The sequence below is a fragment of the Globicephala melas genome, chromosome 11, assembly GCF_963455315.2.
Source record: "Globicephala melas chromosome 11, mGloMel1.2, whole genome shotgun sequence".
Classification (NCBI taxonomy): Eukaryota; Metazoa; Chordata; class Mammalia; order Artiodactyla; family Delphinidae; genus Globicephala; species Globicephala melas.
Window position 1 is genome coordinate 3910099 of NC_083324.2, and position 24331 is coordinate 3934429.

The window sequence follows — 24331 nt, forward strand, 5'->3', positions numbered from 1 at the left end:
CCCCTGGGTTTCCCATCAACTCCGCCCCCTCCCAGCCGTGTGGTCTTGGGCTCAAGACTTTGCTTCTCTGCGCCTCAGTTACCTCATCTGAAAAATGCGGATAATGATACATCCCTCCCCGTGCACGAGTCCCCTACACAGTTCTTGGTGATTGTTAACATTCGTGAACAAAACTAGTTCCTTACAGGGCAGGCATTTAACCCTTGCTCCCCTCACCTCCAACCAACTCCTCTTGAGAGCTGCCTTCCTGGCCGAGAGACCACATCTCTTCAGACTGTGGAAGTGAGCAGGGGTTTGGTGATAAGGCCCAGGAAGGGGGGCCTCTGTCAGTATCGTCCCTTCGGTACGCAGCAGATATTAGAGTGGCTCTCACTGTGTGCCAGGCTCTGCTCCGGGCGCCCTGCCCTCCCTGAGCTGTCGTACCAGGTGGGGAGACGGACATCACATAGGGAAACAGATAAATCCTGAGACGATCTCAGATATAGGTAAGTGCAGGTGAAGAAGAGACACTGGGTGAGGGGATGCTGAGGGACTGGAGGGGTGGGGTTGCCTCTGAGAAGAGGTGACATTGGAGACCTGGCGGATGAGGGGGTCAGCCCAGCCACGTGAGCATTTGGGAAGGCATTTTAGAGAGCAGGACAAGTCCCAGGGGCCGGAGGGAGCCGGGCAGGGTCTGGGATGGAGAGGAAGGCCGGTGTGGCCGGAGCCCAGGGTGGTGGGAGATGGGGTGGGGAGGGGGCGTGGTGAGGCAGGGAGTGTGGGATCTTGGAGGCCACAGCGAGGAGAGCAGCCTCTGCCACAGTGCGGGAGCTGCGTCCACCGCATCCTCCTCGCAGCAGCCCTTGGGCGTCGGAGGGAGGGAGGCTGGGTGTGTCCTGGTGCGCCGTCAAGGAAAAGGCTGGGCCCCTGAACAGTGGCAGCACTGGGGGCTGCCATGGAGTCCCCGCCCTGCCCTGCTCCCCAGCACCAGCACAGATGGTGTCTCCCCATGACTTAGGTCTCTCCAGGGTCCTGGGCAAGGTCCCCCCAGGAAACACACCATTCAGAGTCCCTGTCACTCTGCATGTCCGCACAGCCAGAGGCAGGTCTTTAAACATGCGAATCAGAACATGTCCGGCCTGCCTCACCCTCCTTGGCTCCGCCTTGCTCTGAGGATAGACCCAAAGGCTCTCTGCTCCCCCCCTCGCCCGCCCCTGTGCCTCACTGATCCCCAGATAGCACACCTGCCGCCCCGCTGCCCGAATGCTCCCCTCCCCCACCCGCAGCCCTTGCAGGTCATTCCCTGCAAGTCTCTGGTCTGCACGGACATGTGGGCCTATTGACCTCCTGACCCCCATCTACACACTCAGCCCACGAGGCAGGAGGTTGTCATTCGTGTCATTGTCGCTGCCATCAGGGCATAGAACAGCTCATAGCACAAGCGAGTACGCGCTGGACGAGCGGTGAACTCAGCGGACGCTCACAACAGCCCCGCGCTGTTTCCTGTTTCACAGGTAGAGAAACTGAGGCTGGAAGGTTCAGTCACCTGCCCCAGGTACACAGCCAGCACAGCCAAGATTTCAACGGAGACAGCTGACTTCAGACCCCACCGTGTGCTCGCGGTGTGGCCACGCCTTTGCCCTCGGAGTTGAACTCCACGTTGACATCCATCCGATGGGTATGAAGTCCCCAACCTGCCCTGCCCTCAGAATGGTGGTGAGACTTGGAGGATGTCACCTGTACAGTGCCACACCCACGAGGGGCTGGTAAGAAAGGGCCTCAGCCAGGCCTGACCTCAGAAGGGTTAACATGGCCTCTTTGTCCCATGGTTGCCATGGGGACAGTTCCTGTCCTTCAGGAAGCAGGGAGAGCAGTTTCCTGTTTTGAAGAAGGCTCGAGGGCTGTTTTCCTCCAATCAGCCTGCCCAAAGAGGGACAGGAAGCCTAGCGCCGGGCCACCCCTAATGCTGGGTGTGTGGTGGAGCCATGCCCACGCCCAGCCAGCCAGGAGGGGCCGATGTGGAAATGCGGCCTCAGGAAAAAGCCAAACGGGCAGCAGAAGGAAAAAAAATGGCTGGCCGGAAGAGGGCGGTCACTTCCTCCACAGACCCTGGATCCCACCCAGTGGTGATAAAAACTCCGAGTGGCCCTGCCCAGCCTCAGACTCCCCTCCCCCAGAGCTCAGCCCTTCCTTGGGGAGTCAAAGGCCTGCTGCACAAAGGCTTTTGAGGCCCCTGCCTGTCCCTCTCACCCATCCCTGCACACTGGACACATCAGCCTACTGGGCTACTGACCCCCAGTTCCCACTGCCACCCGCTGTGTGGCAGGCCCTTTCCTGCTCCCCTCTGCTTGTGTGATTTTTTTCCAGGGTGCAGAGCAAAGCTTGCCTCCTCCTGGAAGCCTTCCTAGCATGCGTTTGAGCCCTGCGATCGTGGGTCAGGAACATTCATAAATTTAGACCTAATCTCTCTTGGGGTCCCTGCCCCAGCCTCCTTGGGCCATCCTACCTCTGGACTTGTCCCTCTGGCTCCCCTCCCACTCCGGCTACAACACGGGTCTAGCCATGTCACTCCCTCCCCCAGAAACACTCTAAGGCTCCCCATCACCAGCAGGGTAAAGTCCAAACTCTTTGGCCAGCCATTGGAGAGCTTGTCCAGAGCACACTTCTCACCTTGCCCCAATCCTGCCCTCCTCTTTCATCCCCACGGGCTGTACCCTCACCTGGAACGGCAACCCTACCCCTCCACCTGTAAATGACACTGTAAAGCCCAGCCCAATGAGCCCATTCAATCTTCTGCCTTCACCCCTAGCTCTACTGTGTCACTGTTAGCTGACCCAGACCCGTTTCTCAGACCAAGCCATGAGCTCTTCAAGGACAGGAAAGGGAAGAGAGAGGGGAAATAACATCCTTTCATCCTCACCATGACCCCGAGAGAAAGGTCTCATTGTTCCCATTTTACAGAGGACAAAATTGAGGTGCACAGTGGCAAAGTGTCCCTGCCCCCAAGGCCACAGAGCCAGTGACTGGTGAAACCCCCCCCCAAGGCCACAGAGCCAGTGACTGGTGAAACCCCCCCCCCAAGGCCACAGAACCAGTGACTGGTGAAACCAGGGGCCTTCAGGACCCCCGCTTCTCCCTCTGCTCGTGCCTGGCCCGGTGTGTGCAGTGGGGTGGGGGTGAGGGCCCGGTCTTTGGGGCACAGGAAGGGAGGGGCGGCCTTGCTAAGCCGAGTCCACCCCGGCAGGTGTCTGGCTCAGATCTGCCCACCCCTGGAGCCAGGAAGGCAACTCAATTACTTTCCAGGGGGAGATAAGCCCTGAAGCTGATGATGTCGCAGCCGTGGCGTTGTGGGGTGAGCAGTCCAAAAGCACAAAGAGGCTGCAGAGCCGGGGTCATTTCCGTTTTCGTAACATGCATTTTATCCCCGGAGACAAAAGGCATAGAGCTGCTCCTCGTGGAAACCGGGAAACCAGGGGGACTCTGCTATAGAGAGGGATGCGAAGGTAGCTGGTCTTGGGCCCCAGCTTTATGGAAGCGCCCCCATCTCAGCGGTAAACAAAACCCCGATCGTTCCCCCACCCCGGGGCCAGGAAGCAGGGTCCAGGCTGCCTCCTCGTGCTCCTGAGGGGCTCCCCTGTTGCCCCCTCTCACGCATCCCAGTATACAGAGGCTGCTCAGTAAATGCTCTCTCCCATCCCTCTCCTGCTCGATCGTGGGGTGTGCGTGGCCCAGTTCCCGGTGTACTTTGTTTGTAAGCATTTATTGAACACCAACTCTGTACTAGATGTTTAAATGATAATGATCATTTCTTGAGCACCTCCTGTCTTCCCCTCTCCCCTCCTGGATGCTTTAGATAATTCATCTCATTTAATGAGCAGACACTATTATCATATCCTTGACAGGGCAGTAGCATGTTGAAGTGGGTAAGAAAGCCAGCCCCAGAGCCAGGGTGGAATCCCCACTGTTCACTAGCTATGTATCCCTGGGCGAATGCCTCAGCCTCTCTGTGCCTTGGTAGCCTTGTCTGTAACACAGGGGTAATAACATTGCCTACTTCAGGGGCAGGAGGAGTTTGTTTGTTGGGAGGAGTAAATGAGCTAATATATGCAAAAGACTTACTGAATGCACCAAATAAGCGCTCAGCAAATACTAGCTACCAATGGGGAAGCTGAGGCTGGGACCTGCCCTCCCGCCCAGGTCACACCCAGGTCAGTGTGGCTCCTGACCACTGCACTCTACCGCCTGTCTGGGAGGCTTGGCCGGGGAGCTCACAGAGCCTGGGCGCTCTCTGTTTCTGGAGATCACATCCAGCTTTGGTGCTGGCTCTGCACTTTGCCGAGGCTTCAGGCAGGCGGGAACAGGGAGCTGAATTTCAGTGGTTTTGATCTGAGGTGACTTAAGTTGTATGCAGAGCTCCACATCATTCCGACTTGGGCCTGGATGTCAGGGGGTGTGGATCCCAGCACTGGAATCCCCTGACTTACCGTAGGATCCCAGGCCAGTTATTTTTCCCTCTGGACTCAGTTTCCGTGTCTGTCAAGTGGGCATAACACCTACCCTGGGTGGCTCATGTCTGCTGAGAGGAGCAAGTAAGATGGTGAGTGATTTGGAAAGCATGAAATCTAGGCAGACTTTGTGCCCATCACAGAGAAATCAGTGTAGCCTGGTAGTTAAGAACATGTTCTCAGAGTGAAGGGGGGGTGAGTCCTGGCTGGGCTGGAAGGGCAAGTCACTTCCCCAGTCTGGGCCTCAGTTTTCCCAAGTGTGAAATGGGGAGATAAGAAACACTTTATAGGGTTCTTGGGAAGAGTATGTGTGTGAAAGGCTCAAACCCAGAGAGATGATGGGTCATCACCCCCCACATGGTTATTGACCGCATCCCTGAGCTTGGTGAGTGGTTATAGCTCAGTTCCATAAGGACTAAGCAAGTCCAACCACCAGTATCAGATCCTAATGTTTGGAAAGCCCTCTGGTCTTTCCCATCCATTTTCTCGTATTAGGAAAAGCAAACAAAGGAATAAGCGTTTCAGCTTCATGGCCCATCACTCCACACCACCGTGTGGTTTCAGCTAAACAAGTTCAGACCTGGGGTTTTTTTTCCCAACTGCCCTTGGTGCTATGATCTTTTAAAGTAGACTTTGCTTAACCTCAAATCCCAAATTCAACAGTCATGGCAAGGTCTTAGCCAAGCACTGAGGTCCCTTCCTGCCCTCCCTGCTTCTTTCCACAGGCCCTACAGCAAAGGGTAAGCTGGCCGTTGATTGAATTATCTGAGCCTCCCTCTCCTGCTCCTGCCTTGGGGGTCCTAGGTTCTTTGGGTTTTATTGCTAATTCCCGGAAATGATCTCAACTCTTAAAACATATTTTCTTCTTGCATCAAATATTGAAGTGATTGATCCACTCACTCATTTGTACCCATATTCAAACGGACACCTCCCACCCTCTGTACCTCCACCTCCGTCACTTCCTCCAAGGCCACCATCTCCACCACATCCATCAAAACCATAACCTCCATGCACCTCGTCCTCCACCACCTCCGACTACATCACGCCTTCCACCCTAACCGTGATGTTCACAGCTACTTCTATCCTGTCACCACCTCCCCCTCCCCCTCCGCCTCCAACACGACCTTTCCTACCTTCGCCATCACCTCCATCATCTTCTCCACCGCTTCCACGCAGGGATCCATAAAGTTTATGAAGGGCCTAAGTGACACAAATTCTGCCATTGATTTCCTATTTCAGAGGCAAAAGGTTTTCCCCGCAAAAGCCTGGACGCTTAAGGACTCTGTAGCGGTTCAGAGACGAATAAGTCCTTTGAAAGGATCAAATTCATTTCTGAATTTGGAGAAACTGAGGTACACCCTAGGCCTTTGCCTGAAATGTACATAATCTGATTCTATACTGTGGGCATTAAAAGATAAAAACAAGACAAAACCTACAAACTTGGTTAGGTATATGGAAGTGCTTGGTGAGTGTGAAAACATAAGATTTTTCATAATGACGGGAAACAAGAGTTTCACCTCCCCAGAGCCTTTCCACATTATCTAACTGAAATGTATTGATTCCTGTCTTCAGTATGTGTGCATTGAACATCCTCTGTGTCAGGCACCAACTGGCTCATGAAACAATTCAAATCAGACCTTCATACAAGTTTTATAGTTTTAGTGAGCACCTAATATGCACCAGGAGTTCTGCTGGGTGCAGGCCCCCAGATATCCAGAAACCTACCCACCTTCCAATAATGTATTAATAAGGAGACAGAGGTCAGAGGATTAAGTTCTCACCCCAGTGAGAACCTGGGGAAGTCTCTTCTCTACTTCTGTGGACTTTGGCAGCACATCTGGCCAAAAAGTAATGGGGTGAGTTATCCAGGGCAGTGTTTCTCCAGATGTATAAACAGATCACCTGGAGGTCTTGTTAAAATGCAGGTTCTAGTTCAGTAGGACTGGGGTGGGGCCTGGGATTCTGCATTCTTAAGAAGCCTCTGAGTGCTGCTGTTGCTGGGCTCCACAGACGATGCTCAGAGAAGCGTTTCATCTGTGCAATGAAAACATATGGTTGTCTGGGACTGCCTGGACCAAATGCTGGACCGAAGGCATCTAGGTTCAGGGAGGACAGCCAAGGATGCGAAATGTCTCGTGGCCATTTGAAATTCTGCCTCCTCACAAGCTCCCAGCACAGCTGGTCAAAGTCACAAAAATTCTAGCCTCTGCCACCTTCAGTCCCAGAAAACCAAAGTGATCCCAAACAATAGTCTGAACCTCTGTCCCAGGCCTTTATTTTTGTGGACAACACATATTTTTTGAAGACCTACTAAGTGCTGGGTTCTTTATTAGATGCCAGGGCTGCAGGGGTAAGCAGAGCAGACACAGCCCCTGCCCTGGAGTCATCACCCTGCATGGGGCCATTTCTGGGTCTTTCGTCCCCAAATGAGGGACAGGAAGGTATGGTGGTGGTGCGGGGGGATATGTTCCATGTCCCCCCCCCCACCTACTCCCACATAGTAGATACATTGGCTGAATCGCCTGAATGAATTGAGATGCCCCAGCCCCACACCCTCCCACAGAGTGCTGGGGTTGCTGCGAGCCTACACCCTGGCACGTAGTGGGCTCACAACCAAATTACTAAATGACCAAGCCACACCTTGAGCTGGGTCCTGGAGATGCAGACATGGGACAGCCAGGGCAAGAACAGTCAGGAAAGCTCATGTGAACTCTTAGTTTACTCGGTTTCCTCAAATGTAAAATGGGAAGAATTTTGATACCAGCTTCATAAAGTTGTGGTGAGGCTTAAACGAGTAAATATGCAGGTACAGAGCTTAACACCTTGCCAGGCACACAGTAGGTGCTCTATAAGTATTGGCTGCCAGTTATAGATGAGAGACATGACCCTTGCCCTCAGCTTTCAATGGCTGATGGAAGGAAGCCCTTGGTATGGCTTTCAAAGCACGCCTCACCCCAACCTTCTGTGCCTCTTATCAGATGTTGCCACACTCTATTTCCCTGCCTTGCCAAACCCCGCACGGCTCTTCCATCAGGCCATGCCTTTTCACACATCTAAGTCTCTGCCCAAGCTACTCCCTCCATCTGAAAGGCCTTTTTTTTTTTTTTTTTGCTGGAACCCTCTCCACTCAGGGGCCACCTCTTGAGTTCCCACAAGCTCCTGTCCCCATCCCAGCACTTGTCCAGGGAAGCAGAACTGCCTATGTTTGCGTGGCCAATCCAACGGGTGCTCAAGGGTGAAGGCTTGAGTCATCCATGTCACCCAGCACCAGGCCTGGTCCCAGCGAGATGCTGGCTGGTGAGCGCTGAGTGGACAAAGGCTCCTCATCTACCAGGTCTCCCTTTCAATGTCACCTCCTCAGGGAGACCTTCCTTGATCACCTGTTCTCTACTCCAGAGGTTCTCAAACTAGCTTGCATCGGAAGGACCTGAAGGATTTGTTAAACACGGGATTTCTGATTCAGTTAAGTCTGGGGCGGGCCCTGAGAATTTGCATTTTTAAAAATTACTCTGCCCCACGACCCTGTTTTATCTCCCTCAAGGCACCCATCACGCTCTGAAACGATGTTTATTGCTTATTTGTCTTGTGTCTCCACTGACATCCCATTTAAGCTCCACTAGGGCAAGAATTTGGGGCTGTCTTGTTCTGCGCTCAGCACGGTGCTGGGCCCAGGACTGAATGAACGCCCGAGGTTGAAAATAAAGTGATAGACGGTCCGCTGGGCGAAGGGACCAGGAAGTCCCCAGAAGCCCAACTCGCCAGCTTCACCCCGCCCCTCCCACCCTCGTGCCTTGAACCTCGCGCAGCTCCCCGAGTCCCCACGGCCATGGCCCCTTTAAATGTGCGCGGGAACGCCTCGCCCCTCGGCTCCCTCGATCCCTGACAGAGCAGAAAGGGGAGAGAAAAAAAAAGAAAGGCTTCCTCTCCGGGAGCGGGAGGAAACGTCTAGGAGGGGGCGGAGGGGCAGCGGCGACAACGGCGGCACGGGCAGCGGCGCGGCGGCCAGAGCGCAGCGCGCGCGGATCTGGGAGCCAGGAGCGGACGCAACACCGCGCGCTGTCCCGGCCGCTGCCCCCGGCCCCGCCCCCCGGAGGCTCGCGCCCTGCGCCCCCCTGGCCCTGCGCGCCGCGCGGAGTCCTGAGTGAACGCGACGCCGCGCGCCCTGCGTTCGCGCCCCTTCCCCTCCCTGCCCCCGCCCAGCCCCGCCCAGCCCCGGAGGCTCGCACCCCCCAAGCCCCCACTTGCCCTGCGCGCTGCGCGAAGTCCGGCGCGCGCCGGGGGCGGGGCAGGCGCCACGGGGTGCGGGCCCCGCGGGGCGGCCATGGAGTGAGGTGGCGCGCGGACTCGTGCTCGGAAGGACGGACGCACCGACGGGCGGCCCCTGGCTCCGCGCGCTGGAAGATGAACAGAGCAGGTAGGAGGCTCCGCGCGACCTCAGGCGCCGAGGGACGCGCGCGAGGGGCCCCCGCCAGGCGCTCCAAGTTGTAGCCCGCGGGGCGCCGGGAGCGAGCTGCCGAGAAACCCCCGACCTTCCCACTCTGCTCTGCCTCGGCCGAGGTATGGGCGGGTCACGAGTGCCCTCGCCGAGGAGGACGAGAACATCGGGGGCCGCTGCCCCTGTCCGAGACGCCCAGCCTCGGGGACGCACCCTCGGTCTCGGCGAGGCCGCACCCTGGCCACGTACGGCCGTATCCCGCTCCCACCGCGGTCCCGGTATTGAGGGTCCCCTCGCAGCGGGGAATGACGCTCCTTTCGCAAAGGCGACTTGGTCGCAACCCTAAATCCTCACTCCTGCTCCTCGGGGTCCCCGCCAGGCCCTCGCTGGCCCCTCAGAGGCCCCTCCTGGCCCACGGGAACCGTCTGAGGTCTTCCCTACTGCGGGGTCTATTCCTGGTCCCTCGCTACTCCGAGGCGCGCCCTTAGCGGATTCTTGCTCCCTTCTCTCTTCTAGACGCCCAGACTTGGAGCTCGCTCTCCGAAGGAACTAAAAAGCCCTAGATTGTCACACACACACACACACACCCGCAGCGCACCCCAACCTCCTGCAGTGCCGTGGCCCGGGGCCTTCTTTGTGCCTCCCCCAGGGGACCGAACGCCTAGGGGACGCCAAGGCTGAGCCGCACTCCAGGCGTTCCCTCCCAAGCCCTTGCTTCTCTGCTCTCCATATCTGCCTTTGCTAGGCCAGGGATTCCGTGAAATCCAGAAAGCGTTTGACAGTAGATAATGATCCCTCCAGAGGAGTGCCATTTAACAGGTTTATTAACTGAGAGTCAGAGATGGGCGGTGCCTGGAACCCAGTTCTCGGGTTCCTGACTCCTCCGCGGGGAGGGCAGAAAGTTTCCTCCTAGAGGCGAGTTTGCAAGGCAGCAGCCCCAGCTAACTTCATTTGCCTGACAAGGAGCGATTACTGCTTTTTAAATATTTTTCTCTTAGAATTTAGCAGAAGGCAGCTCTCTCTCCGACCAACACCCTTGTCCGAATCCGTACTCCAAAACACACATCCCTGAAGAAACAGGAAGCCACCATTTTGGCTGTCTTAGAACCATATCCTGCTGCCCTGAGTATGTGTAAAAAGTGTGTGTTTGTGTGTGTGTTGTGGGCTTTTTCTTTGTATAATCTTTTTGATGAAAAAAGTCATTGTCTTACGAGTGAGGTGCAGATGGGAGACGTTTGGCTGGATTGATCTGACAAAGGAGAGACTTGGGGGCCTGGGAGTGTGGTAGCCGCCTCCCTGTGTCCAGGCCCTGTTTTGCTGGGCATGTACGCACTTGGACAGTGAGTGAGTGTTGGTCGCAGGGTAGGAGGTGGGAGTGGGAGCAGGGATTCCCCTTTTGAGTAGTGGAAAAGGCTGGGGCAGGGTCTCAGCGCCCAGCCAGCCACTCCTTGTAGGAAGGAGGTGGACTGCTGCCTGATCTGGCACAGCCTGGACAGAACCAGGCTAGCTCTTTCCTACACTCCTAATAAAACTCGCTTAAAACAATGGTGAGAGCCGATCCGGTATTCCCACGTTTCCCTGCATGAGGCTTGGGCAAGCCCTCCCTTCTCTGAGAATCTGGGGGATGGAGTGAGCCGGAATACACGTAAAGGCAGGTTTGGTCCCAGGAAATCTGCCATCCAGTCATTTGCCTCCAGCATAAACCTGGTTACTTTTGCAGTGTGACGGCAGTCCTAGACCTCATATAATGATTTCTGTGTGCCAGGCTCTGAAGTTCCCGATCATGCAGCATAGTGGTTCATAGACTCCATGGGACTGAATCTCGTAACCACCATCCTCTTAGTTATTGTGACACAGCCAGTGTGTGGCAGAGCTGGGGTTGGAGTCCAGGTCTGTCTGAGCTGGGGACCCATGCTCTTCCCGCGCTGTCGTGCATCACTGGACTAGCCTAACAGCCTAATTAGAAATCATCAGGCTTCGCTGGGACATTCCAGCAGGCACCCAGCAATGAAAGTTAAATTAAGATGCAATTGGAAGGTGAAATTGGAAGATAATTACTCTTGGAACATACGGTTATGAGAGTTCCAGGGGGAGTATGGTGAACTGCAGTTGAAACAGACACAGGGGCTGAAGATGGGAATGTCAGGGGACGTCATCAGAAAAGCCATGAGTTTAAAAGGCTGTTGTCGGCCAGAGCAAGCAGAAGGCACTTACTGACTGGTTGGTGCAGTCCCCTCACTCTGCACATGTGGAAACTGAGGCTCAAAGAGGGGAGGGGACTTGCCCAAGGTCTCCCCTTCAGTTAAAGGCAGAGCCAGGAGTGGAGATCAGAGCTCTGACTCCCAGTCCAGTGCCCCTCTCGGTACCTCTTCTGATTTAAACTCTGCAGAGCCGGCAAGGGAACAGCAACATGGATGTGTGAGTGGCAGATATTTAATTAAAATAGAGAGAGAAAATATAAACTGGTACCAGGGGCCTGGCTGGGGATGATTTCTATCACCAGAAGCTCTTAAAAATCTCTTCCTCCTGTCACTGTGACTCCCCACCCCCAGTTAACTCTTGGCCTCTTGGCTCAAAGGGTATTCTGCATTCGAGTCATCCTCAGGTGTAGCAAATTGCCAGGAGGTTTTGGGAGTTGGTACCTCAGGGTGGGGAGGCTGTGCCCCCCCAGGCTCTGTGTTACAGAGAGAGAGAAGGTTCATGCAGCAGCCAGAGGGTCCAGCAGTTCCGTCCATGCTGGGTTCTGGACAGTCAGAAAGTTAAGCTCAGCCCAGAGGAGGAAAGCCCTGCTCTGATTTATCCTGTAATTGCCCCATCCCTGCCATTCTCTAAAGCTCAGCCAAACTGGACTCTTTACTCCCAAAGGGCTTGCATCTAACTGTCTCTGGGCCTCTGCACATTCTGTTCCTTCTGCCTGGAACACCCAACCTCTTGTTTTAAAATGTTTTTAATTTAATTTTTATTTTATATTGGAGTATAGTTGATTTACAGCGTTGTGTTAGTTTCAGGTGTACAGCAAGGCAGTTCAGTTATACAATATATATGTATCTATTCTTTTTCAGATTCTTTTCCCATATAGGTTATTGCAGAATATTGAGTAGAGTTTCCTGTGCTATACAGTAGGTCCTTGTTGGTTATATATTTTATATATAGTAGTGTGTATATGCTTATCCCAAACTCCTAATTTATTTTTTCCCCCACCTTTCCCCTTTAGTAACCTTAAATTTGTTTTCTGTGAGTCTGTTTCTGTTTTGTAAATAAGTTCATTTGTATCATTTTTTTTGGATTCCACATATAAATGATATCATACAATATTTGTCTTTCCCTGTCCTACGTACTTCACTTGGTATGATCATGTCTAGGTCCATCCATGTTGCTGCAAATGGCATTATTTCATTATTTTTCGTGGCTGAGTAATAATCCATTGTATACATGTACCACGTCTTCTTTATCTATTCCTCTGTTGATGGACATTTTGGTTGCTTCCATGTCTTGGCTATTGTAAATAGTGCTGCAGTGAACGTCGGGGTGCATGTATCTTTTCAAATTAGGTTTTCTCTGGATATATGCTGAGGAAGTGGGATTGCTGGATCATATCCAACCTCTTTTTTGATTATTAAAATCCTCCCTGTCCTTCAGCATGCACCCTGGTGCTATCTGTCCCCTGGGTCTTCTCTGGGCAGAACTGGTCTGAGACCCTTGTACTGAGGGCAGGGGCTCTATGTGGTTCCTCTTTGTGAGGGAAGCAGGGAGGGAGCAGACCTAGAAGCTCTCACACTCTTCATTTTCTCTCCTCCCTCTTCTGTCTCTCTTGCTGGCTCCTTCTCATAACCTTTGGGCCACTGGGGCTCCCTCCTGGGCCCTGCTCTTGTCTCTGCCCCCGCTCAGTCACTTGGTGGGCTCACCCGGCTCATGCCTTAATCCTGTCTCTGTGATGGCTGCCTCCAGGCCTCTCCCGGGAACCCAGGCTGGTCCATCCGAGAGCCCACTGACAGTTCCTCCCGGGGCTGTGATAGGCAACTCAGATGTTACACGTGCCAATCGAAATTCTGGTTTCCTCCCCTGGCACTTGCAGCCTTCCCTAGTTCAGTTGGTAACAAATTCACTTTTCTGGTTGCTGTGACTCAAAACCTTCGTGTTGTCCTTTATTATTCTTTCTCTTACATCCCAAATCCAAACTGTCTGTAAATCCCACCAGCTGTACCTTCATATTTGGAATCTGACCTTTTCTTTCTTTCTTTCTTTCTTTTTTTTTTTTTTTTTTTACCACTTCCACTGCTACAGCCTGGTCCAGGCCTCCATCTTCTCTGGCCTGGATTATCGCAGGCGCCTCCTGCCTGCTCTCCCTCCTTCCATCCTCACCACTTCTAGTTTGTTCATCACACTAGCTGGAGTGTGCATGGCCTTCTGCTCAAGGCTAAGCAGCATCTACACAGTGTTTTGTTTATTGATGTATCTAAAGAGTCTAGATGAGTGTCTGGCAAATAGTAGGTGCTCGATAAATACCTATTTAATGGATTAAAAAAAAGTGGATAGGAGCAAAGGAAAGCCAGTCATTCACTTTATGGTCACAGTTAGTCCTTCTAACTCAGCCTTATGTGAATTTCTCACCTGGTTAGTGGTCCCTGGTCTCCCTGGCCTCAGTTTTCCTGCGTTTTGCCCTTCTCTGCTGGGAGCCCTGAGTCTGCACTGTAGAAGAAATGCTCAGTGGCAGAAAGGTGAAGGCAGAGGTTCAAGGGAGTGGACCAGGAAGCAAGAAACCCCCAATTCTGGGACTTCCCTCGTGGTCCAGTGGTTAGGACTCCACGCTCCCAGTGCAGGGGGCCTGGCTTCGACCCCGGGTTGGGAACTAGATCCCACATGCCGCAACTAAAGATCCCGCATGCCACAAGGAAGATCTTGCATGCTGCAACTAAGACCCGGCGCAGCCAAATAAATAAGTATATATTTTAAAAATCCTATTATTAAAAAAGAAAAAAACCATTCTACCGGGGCCCTGCTCTGGACTCGCTGAGTATTCCAGGCCAGTCACCCACCCTTTCTGTGCCTCAGTTTCCTCATCTTTCAATGAGGTGTCAGACGAGGCCTTTCTGACTCTGGCATCCTTTGATCTCAGAGGGGATGTGGATGAAACGCCCTGAGCTCTAGAGCTGGAAGCAGGGCATGGACACTGTGTACCTGTCACTCCTTAGGGGCTCCTGTGGGGAAGGCATTTTCTTTCAGGATCACGCCTCAGACACCCACTGTAATCTTTTCTGAGGAGATGGCGCCCACAGATCAATAGCTTGATTGGATGAAGGATGGGGGCGGTGGGAGCGATGCAGCCTAGGTGACGGTCATTTTCCATGACCTCTGTCAGGTCTCGTGGTGCCCATGTGAAATACCACCTGTTAAGGATGAGGAGAGTTCCCACCCCCAAAGAATAATTTCATGCCAATGCCTGACACCTGATGTTGAGAGCGTGAAGCTCGTATTACATCATATATCTGTTTAGAGCAAGACTGATATCAGGGGAAGATGTGGGGTAGGGAAGGACTGACTTTAGTAGAACAATAATAGCTACTGCTTATTGAGAACACCTGTCTAGGCAAAGGCCTGCTAATATATATCTTTTAATCTTCATAACAACCTCTTCATAATAGGTGTTACTGTTGAACCCGTTTTACAGATGAGGAATCTGAGAGTCAGTTTCATAGCTTATATGTGGCAACGGCGGAATTTGAACCCAGACCACCAGGCTCCAAAGGCTTATTATTACCCTGTTACTCCACATTGACAGGTAGCTCTTTAAGCTCCAAATATTCGAGTTTGTTTTAAACTAAATTGGACAGAAATTTTTCTAAATTAGGATATATTTGATTGCGTATGGAAACAAAAAGTTGGGAAGTCACTTCTTTTATCTTGAAGACTCTGGGTTATTATCCGGATGCCAGTGGCTGGCCTGGGCGTTGGTGCGGATGAATGTAGGTGTGGGTTAGGGCGTTTATGCAGTGGTTGCTTTAGCCTTTAAAGTCTTGACAGCTGTGCCTCTTCTCTCCATTTCTTGCTGTTTGCTACCACATCTTACAACTGGCAGTGTTGCTGCTCTCCCTGCACCTCCACCCCCCACTAATTAGCTGTGTCCTGGGAAACCATACAACTAAGTTCAACAGATTTATGAGCAACGTACAGAGGGTCTGGAATCAGGCCCTTCCAGGGCCAGAGTGCATGGGCTTTATAACCCTATATTATTGCTGTCCTGGGCCTTTTTTATTTCCTTTGGGGCTCCTCAGCTGAATTTTGCATAGCTGTGCCAGTTTGGGGGGGATGATACTGACTTTGGCCTCAGATATACTGAAATTGAGGGGCCAGTGGGACAGTCCCATGGAGATGGGTTAAAATCAGTTAGAGCTGTGCTAGCTGGCCCCATAGCCACCACCCTCGCGTGGCCACTGAACACTTGCAGTGTGGCTGGTCTGAATTGTGATGTGTTGCAAGTGTGAAATATACCTTAGATTTCGAGGACTTAGGACAAACAAGAGTGTCAGATACCTTGTTAATGACTTGTGTATTGATTACATGTTGATGCAAACATGATTCATTGATCACATGATAATGTCCAAAATGATAATATTTGGGATATATTGAGTTGAAAAATGTACTGTTAAAATTAATTTCACCTGTTTCTTTTTGACTCTTTAATGTGGCTATGAGAAAATTAAAAATTACGTGTGTGATGATAAATGGGGCTCACGTTTATATTTGTCAGACAGCCCTGGATTAGAGATGACCAGGGTTAGATGCTGCAAGGATTGAACTGGGAGTCAAATGTGTGGGGAGGAGGAGAGTTTGCTGACAGACCTCCAGACCCTGTGCTCAGTCTTCCTTCTGTCACAAGCCGGGCTGGCATGCTGGGGCTGCTTTGTATCACACCCAAGGCTTAGTGGGGATGGAACTGGGAGTTGAGACTGGACTGAAGGGGGGACCTGTACATCCTAAACCTGGGCAGTGAACAGCCAGGCAGTGCTTTTGAAGTGAAGTTGGCAGGATGGAGTTGCATTTTATGAAAATCTGCATTCCTCACCCTGCCTGCAGTGTGGACAGGGGCTCGGAGGCACGGCAGGAGGTGTGAAGGCATGGGCTGGCTGTGGCAGGAGAGGTGCTGAACTTGGAAGTGGGCGACTCCTCCCTTACTCCTTCCGCTTGTCCAGGTCCCTCCAGTCCTGCAAAAGTGAGCTGAAATTTCACCTTCTCCGAGAGGTCTTCCCTAGCCATGGCAACTCGTGCTTCCCTAACTCCTGTCACACGTGCATGTTGTGCGACATCTTTTATTCTGCCATGGCTGATAGATCCTCAACATCCACAGGGGATAAGGCCTTTTGCAAATATCCCATGTTGGAAAATACCATATAATTTCTCCTGTGAAATTTGGAGGCAGGGCAGTTAGCTGGAAACCAGTCTTGAAGCATGTAGAATTCAGAGGTGACCCTCAGAAGAATCATATGCCACCATCCCAAGCCTGTGGTGTATCATTCTGGAGGGAGGGAGATATTCAGTCATCATATTCCAAGGGTCTGTGGCTCAGTCCTCCACTTGTTCTGTTAGTCTTGTCTCCCTGATTCAATTGTGAGTCTTCAGCAGAGGTGTTCTTCTCTTCTTGGTCCTAGAAGCCTCTGCCATCTGCAGTGCTGCGTATATAGATAGAAGAATGAATGAATGGTGGAATGACTGTGGGCTCCACGAGGGCAGCAGGGATCTGACTGTTGGGACCAGCAGTGTCTCATGGGCCGGTGCACATCGAAAGCATTTACTGCGTCGTTGTTGAGTGGATGAGTGCAACGACCTGGACACCTTTATTTGAGGAGCACAGGGTGTCATTCAGTTGGGCTCTGTTAGCTGGCCTGTGCATAGAAGAAAGATCTCTTCACCTTGTTTACAGAATGAATCTTTATTGGAAGGTCGAGGGATTTTAAAGATGTTGGTGGAGGGTGTAAACCTGACAGAACATGGTAGATTGGGTTCACGTGGGTTGGGAAACCATCTTCGGTGTTCTCTTGTGAATGGTTAAGTAGGAGACTCTGAGTGGAAGGAAATAATGGTAACTGTACCTTCTCTCTCTCCTTTTCTTATTCTCATCCTTTAGATTCACCCAAACCACCAGTTGCTCCTAAGCCGAAGGCTGCCAGTCCCCTCACGCCAGTGACGGCACCCAAATTCTCCTCGTCACCCCGGCGCGAGTGTCTTCACAGTCCCAACTCCATGTCCAGGGGGCCGAAACCCCCCATCGCCCCAAAGCCCAGGCTGGCTACCCCCAGTGAGTGGAGGGCCAGCATCTACATGATCAACAGCTTGAACAAATGCAGCAATGGGAAGCTGCCCTGCGTAGACAGGGGGCTCTACGACGAGCACCGGTCCACCCCGGAATGCTCCGAGCCCGAGGCAGACGAGGATTACATCGTGGCCCCCGGGGCTCCGGCAGCAGAGGACGGACCCAGGGATGGGGGCTCCGTGGAGAATGCAGTCACGATGCCTCCAGAGGCCAGCGGTGGGGAGGAGTGCCAAGAGAGAGGCAAGGAGTGTGAGCAGGAAGGGGCAGCAGCTGCAGAGGACTGGGCAGCCCCGGCTGAAGCGGTGCTGGGTGGAGAGGACGATGGAGGCGTCACCCCCACTCCTGAGAACATGGAGGTGGAGGACTGTGCCTGTGCCCCGGGGGCAGAGGAGCAGAAGTTCACAAGTGACGACGAGGAGAAGCAGGTGGAAGAACACAGCGTGTACAGCCTGGAGGACGGGGGTGCTGGGGATGGAGAGGCGGTCCTTCCAAGCGATATCATTCTAACTCACCTAGATGCAGAGGACCCAGCAGCTCGTGGTGAGGAGCCCAGGCCGCCTGTGACACCCGGGGAGTCAGAGGAGGATGGTGAGGAAGGCCGCACCAACACAGAACTGGGGGCATCAGACGAGTGTGTGGGCTCTGACGGGCCCCCTGAGCGGGACGCTGCCGATGGCAGCGAGGAGCCCCCAGAGAACGAGGGGTTGGCCCCCGGTGTCCCGGAGGCGGAGGTGGCCGCAGACAGCCCTGACATCTCCCAGGAGGCGTGTGAAGATGCCCCAGGAGGTGGTGGCCAGGATGGTCAGGATGAGCCAGCTGATCAGAAAGAGAAACCTGACCCAGAAGCAACAGCAGTGGTCACCCAGGAGGCAGGAGGGGACCCTCAAGAAGGTGAGGACCCTGTGCAGGATGAAGGAGCTGAGGAGAGCTGCCAGATCATTCCTTTCGAGAGGGACTGTGTGGACGACTTTGTGGCTCCACTCTCAGGACGTCCCTACGAGTTCTTCCCAAGCGAGAGCACCTCTTTCTGTAGCGAGAGCTGCTCTCCTTATTCCGAGTCAGCACAAAGCTTAGAGTCCGAGCAGGAGCCGCGGTCAGGGGAACGGGCGCAGCAGGACCCCGTGGCTGGGCCTGGATGTGGCCGGCGTGGCTCCCTGCAGGGTGGCGCCGGGGAGGGACCCTCTGTCCCTGACGTGGTGGTCATGCCAGAGGAGGAGGATGCCGTGGACGACGCGCTCGCCAACCCCTATGAGATGGGCGTTGGCATGGCGTGCGGGGTGGACCCTGGGGAGGAGGAGAAGCCTGAGGCACAGGCTGCCTCGGGCACTGCGAATGGCTGTGGATTGAAGGAAGAGGTGAGCTCTGATGCGGAGGGCAGCCTGGTCCCCATCGACAGGAAGAATGTCACCACGAGGGCCAGGCCCCACTCCGGGAAGATGGCTGGCTACGTCCCAGAAACTGTCCCGGAAGAAACGGGACCGGAAGCTGGCTCATCAGCCATTGGCATTGGGGGTGTCACCAAGGAGGCGAGGAAGGCGGTCCTGTCATTGGAGGGGAAGCCGCTGGACGTCGGCAGGGCCTTGCCAGCAAAGCCCAGGGCCTTCACTCTGTACCCGCGATCGTTTTCCGTGGAAGGCCGAGAGATCCCCATGTCCCTGTGCCGGGAGCCCGAGGCGTGTGGCCTAGACGGCCACGGGATCAAGAGGAAGGACGACAACCTCTCTCTGCCCTGCGTGATTGGCTCCTCTGGCAGCTTCTCTCAGAGGGGCCACCTCCCATCCAGCGGCACCTCCACCCCGTCTTCCGTGGTTGACATCCCGCCCCCTTTTGACCTGGCGTGCATCACCAAAAAGCCCATCACAAAGAGCTCCCCCTCGCTCCTGGTGGAGAGTGAGCCCCCGGACAAGCACACCAAGAAGAAGAAGCCGTCCTTTAAGCGGTTCCTGGCGCTGACGTTTAAGAAGAAGACAGAGAGCAAGGTGCACGTGGACGTCAACGTGTCTTCGTCCAGGTCCTCCTCAGAGTCCAGCTACCATGGGCCGGCCCGGCTCCTGGAGATGGACCGGAGGAGCCTCAGCAACTCCCCGCAGCTCAGAGCGAGGACCGGCAAGCTCCGGGCTTGCGACTCGCCCTCCTCCCTCATCTTCTACAGGGACGGCAAGAGGAAGGGCGTCCCCTTCAGCAGGACGGTGTCCAGGGTGGAGTCCTTCGAGGACCGCTCCCGGCCTCCTTTTCTGCCCCTGCCCCTGACCAAGCCGCGCTCCATCTCGTTCCCCAACGCTGACACTTCGGACTACGAGAACATCCCGGCCATGAACTCGGACTATGAAAATATCCAGATTCCACCTCGGAGGCCCCCAAGGGCCGGGACGTTTACGAAGCTGTTTGAAGATCAGAGCAGAGCCCTGTCCACAGCAAACGAGAATGACGGCTATGTGGACATGAGCAGCTTCAACGCCTTCGAGAGCAAACAGCAGAGTGCAGACCAGGAGGCAGAAAGGTACTGTGAAATGACATTTCCTTTGCTGTTCGCCAGGTGTAACTATCCGAGAGGCAAGCTTAGGCGTAGGGGACAGAACGGACTTGCTTTTTAGCGTCAGGCTCTGTTTCTCTCTAGCTTTGTGGCTTGGGGTGAGTGGCTTCAGTTACTTCATCTGGGAAATGGATTTGTGCTACCTCTAGGCAGAGTGTTTGAAAAGATGAGAGTACCTAATCTGTTCGAAAGTATTTGGCTAAGATGCCAAATATAGTGCCCATGTGAGTGTATGTATTTCTATTATTTGGGGTACATTTCTCATCTCCTAGGTAGATGGCTTTACTAGTCCCTTCTGGGAAAGTCACCAAAAGAGAAGGTTCTGGAATCTTGTCAAACTAAACATCTTTCGCCATCAGGAAAATACCCTAAATTGAGATTGAGACCTTTTTATTGTGTCAATATATACTCTGTTCAAAGGAACTAGAAAAGACAATTTATTTAAATTGTTTAAAGAGCTAAGGGTGCCCTGAGCTAAATTTCTGAATAGAGGTCTTTAAGAGGTACGTCCAGGCTGATTTTTTTTTTTTTTTTTTTTTTGGACTCAGTCACCTTGGAAGTGAGCGTGAAACACTGCAATTATTGACAACAGTGGCGGTTTTCTGACCCCACCTTCCCGAGACTGACTGAATGTCCTGTTGACCATCCCAGGTGGATAATTGCCAAATCTTGCTGTTTTTTATGCACCATGGATGCAACTTAAAGGCACTGCGATTCAGCCTCAACCATTTACACGCTTGGGGGCACCTGATCTGAATTAATGAAAAGTCAGAATGGTGGTGATTTTAAAGGAAACCTGATTCTTTCCCCTCGTGTGCAGAAACTCATCGCAGCTGGGCACAGCTGTTGCTGCTCGGAATTCCCAGGGGACCTGCAGTAATGAATAGATAAGAATGATTTGCAATTAGCATTAGTTTTCTCTGGAGTGTAGACACTAGAAGTGTTTGTGTGGTTTATTCTCCTGAATTTTTCACGTGGTTCCCCACACTGGCTCCATCTTCTCCCTGCCCCAAGTCTGGGTAAGGCTATGAATTGGTTCTTCCTAGGTTTGTTTGCCAGAGCAAAGGTAGACATCAGTGCCACCGGAGGGATCCAATTTAATTTGGAGAATGTGGATGTGTGCTAACTTTAAGAGGGTGGAAGCGGGAGAGCAGACAAGTTCATTGCATTAATAGTTATCAGCGGGGTTTGACAAGACCCAACCCTAGCTGAATGCCTCCAGCACTAATGAAAATAGAACCAGGCTTTGAAACCATGAAATCTCCATGCTGGGAAGGACCTCAAAGAGCGTACGGTCAAACCTCCCATGTCTGATAGGTCCCTCTCTTAACTGGGTCTGTGCTTGAATTCCTCAAGCCACAGGGAACTCACCACCTCCCAGAGGTGCCTCGTCTGTTGCTAGGTACTCTGATTAAGTTTTTCTTTCTGCCTGAGGCAAAAGCTATCTCTCCCTAATGTCCCTATCCCACTGAGACAGAAGCTATTCTCTCTAATATCCCTACACCACTCATGCTGGCTCTTTCCCCTCAAGCCAGGCAGCTGAGCTCATTTCCTCTTTTGTATGACTGTCCTTCGGAAATTGAAACCTGCTTCTGTTGAATCACAGAATTTCATAGCTGGAAGGGAACTTCAGCCAACATTTGGTCCCGTTACAGAGGAGGAAACTGAGGCACAGAGAGGGAAAGAGACTTGCCTAAAATCTCTAAGCAATTTAGTGGAGAAATCAGTGTCAGGACTCAGATTTCCTGACTCTTGGTTCAGGAATTTGTAGTGCATTATGCTGAAGGATGCCAGGTCTGGTTGTTCAGGCTGCCCACTGCACAACCCCAGGGTCCCACTCACCTTTTCGTCTAATATGCTGCCCCTGGGGTTGTGCAGTGCACAGGCTACTTGGCCATATGCAAAGGCCTTGTTGCCTTGATCTGTACTTAGTCCAAAAAACAAAAAAGCTCCCTTCATCCAAACTATAATGACATTAAGGGAATAAAATACCCAAGAAAATGCTAATACTTACCGTATCCTGACTGCTTACTGTGCCAGGCACCGTGCTAGTGCTTTCCCTGTATTATCTCACATTTGGTGCTACAGCCTAGGGCCTTGGCCTAGGGTCTGACTCAACCGTCAGACTCTGAATTTCAAAAGCACTGTTGCCCCACTCTGAATTTATTTCCCTGAAGGTCAGACTGACTGGGATGAATCTCCCGTGCAGGAACCACATCCTCTTGGATATCAATCAGTGAGCAAAGCTTTCTTCCGCTTCCCTGCATGAAACAGATGGAAGCAGAGGGAGAGAGACATCCCCACCCTGGGCGGGAACACGTCTGGGCAAGGGCGGCTTCAGATACACAAAATTGAGAGGCAGGGGGAACTGCCACGGGGTGAGGAGCCATGCTTCTTCGCCTGAATAAGGGCTTTGAGAACCGAGCGGAGGGGTGCCGCTGACCTGAGACACGTGCCCAGGGGTGCTTGGGGTTGGACAGGACAGGACGAGAGGGTGGGAGACAGTTCCTTCCTCCTTCCGCTGCCTGTCCTGCCCCAGACCTTGCTTCAGTGTGAAGATCAGAGGCAGAAGCCAAAATAAATACTGACAGTCCTGGAAGAGCGCAGGACAGTGCTGCAGGACGTGCGGGTTCAGAGCCCACCCCGTCACTGACTTGCTGTGGGATCCTGGAGGAGGCTGGGCCCCGGTCGCTTCTCTGTAAAACGGTAGGATTGGAGCCCATCTGTACTTCTCAACCACCTGCGCTATCACTCACTGCTTTTCTTTAAATCAGTCCATGTTTTTTACATTAAAAATATTTAAAAAGGAAATTTTATGCCACTGTTGGGAAATGGAAAAGCAGTATTAGGTGTCATAAATAGAAGAAGGCAATTGTAAAAGTAGGATACAAAGAGAAATTAAAATAGCACGGGTAAAGTCTAGCTTGAGGTTATTAGTTGCCAAGGCTGTGAGCGGGAGGTTGGTCCCTTCGTTAAACAGGGAGAGGTGTTAAAGGCATCCTGGCACCACACGGAGACTTTCTACTTGGCATAATCAGAAGGATTCAGGTGGATTGAGAAGGGAATAACTCTCTCGTGGTGTGATTCAATGTTATTTAAATCCGAGTCCTTTTTCCGCTGACAGTGCCTCCCTTCAAGAAATGTTTTGAGTATGTAATAGAATTCCGAGAGCCCTTAGAGATCCCTAAATCTGAGCAGCAGCTCTGGGTCTGATGGATGATTATAAAGTTTCTCCTACACAGTTACTTCCTTTGAGATTTGTATACACAGATAATAGCATTTTCGAAGCTACAACAATATTTTATTAACCGTTTTCTATCTCATAAAATAAAAGCGTATACATTGTTACCTATGTACAGTCCTCACTTCCCCACCCCCATATGTAAAAGAGGTTTCGTTATCCTTTGGTTTAAAGTGCATCCCCAAAGCATTCTTTTTTTTCCTGAATTGACTCTCATACGCACAAAAAATGTTTTCAGTCCAACACTCATCCTTTTCAAATAGGGTGTTTTATGTCCTCAGTCAGGACTCTTGGTTGGGGAACCCAGTCTTTACTTCTGAATATCCCGCAGGACCTCAGTATGTTGGTTATGCACTAGGAGCTTAATAAATGCATGTCGATGAGTTGGTGATTTTGAGCTTCACTGGGGGAAAGAACTATCATTTATTAAGTATACTCTGAAACACAGTTTGGGGTGCTTTGTGTACGCTTATTCAGTATCCATTTGATGCAAAACACCACACACTGCTTTGTCCTGAGTGTCTCATTTAAATCCCCATAATTGTAAGTTTGCTTTTTGCATGATGATGAGTCTCCTTTAATCACTCAGTGTTATACCTCAACACAGATCCCTACCTCAACACAGATCCCCGAGGCCCCTTTTCCCCATTTCATCATGAAAACTTTCAGACTTACGGGAAAGTAGAAAGAGCTTAACAGTGAATGTCCATACGCCCACCTCCTAGATTTTACATTAACGTACTGCTGCACTGGCTTTTTCTCATCCCTTTCCAGCGCCCTCTCCAACTCTTGATGCATATTGTTGCTGATGCATTTCTGGTGGCTTATGTTTACAGATGAGGACACGGCAGCCCAGGGAGAGCCTGTGAGAGCACGGTGGCTAAGCGTGCAGGCTCCTGCCAGGCTGCGTGGCTTTCAGTCCGCCCTCCACCACTTCCTGTGACTTACCTCTCTGTGCCGCAGTTTCTTTACCTGTAAAAGGCGATGATAGTAGTACTGGCCTCACAAATGAATTAATGCAGCACAGCGTGAAATGTTCACTAGGCACTAGCTGTTATCGAGTGACATGATCAAGGTCACACAGCAGTGGATGCAGGTGGGGAATCGGGTCCCTTTCACTGAGGGAGTATCTCTCTGTCTCTCTCACATACGACTGTTCTGCGTGTGTTTGACTCAATGTTCAGGACCTCCCATCCATAAACCAGGACCAGGGGTGAACTCGTGAGCTTCGGTGGTGGCGTGTGGTGTCAGCACTGCCTCTGCCTTCTGCGTGAGATGGAGTTGGGGCTGCAGGCAACAGCCTAAGCAGCCTTGAATTGGACCCAGGACC

The 24331-nt window shown here is 52.3% G+C and overlaps 1 protein-coding gene across 2 annotated transcripts in view; it reads left to right on the forward strand.

Moving 5' to 3' along the window:
- Positions 1-1575: 1575 nt before the first annotated feature.
- Positions 1576-24331, forward strand: part of FGD5 (FYVE, RhoGEF and PH domain containing 5) — a 123159-nt gene continuing 100403 nt past the window's right edge. Inside the window, exons 1-2 of one of the 2 annotated variants that reach the window (XM_060307223.1) lie at positions 1576-1745; positions 17042-19727. In XM_060307223.1, the coding sequence (XP_060163206.1) occupies positions 17158-19727 (2570 nt within the window). In that variant the 5' untranslated portion in view covers positions 1576-1745; positions 17042-17157. Of the gene's footprint in view, positions 1746-8783; positions 8899-17041; positions 19728-24331 lie in introns of those variants that run through there. The other variant, XM_030840855.2, reaches the window with a different exon arrangement.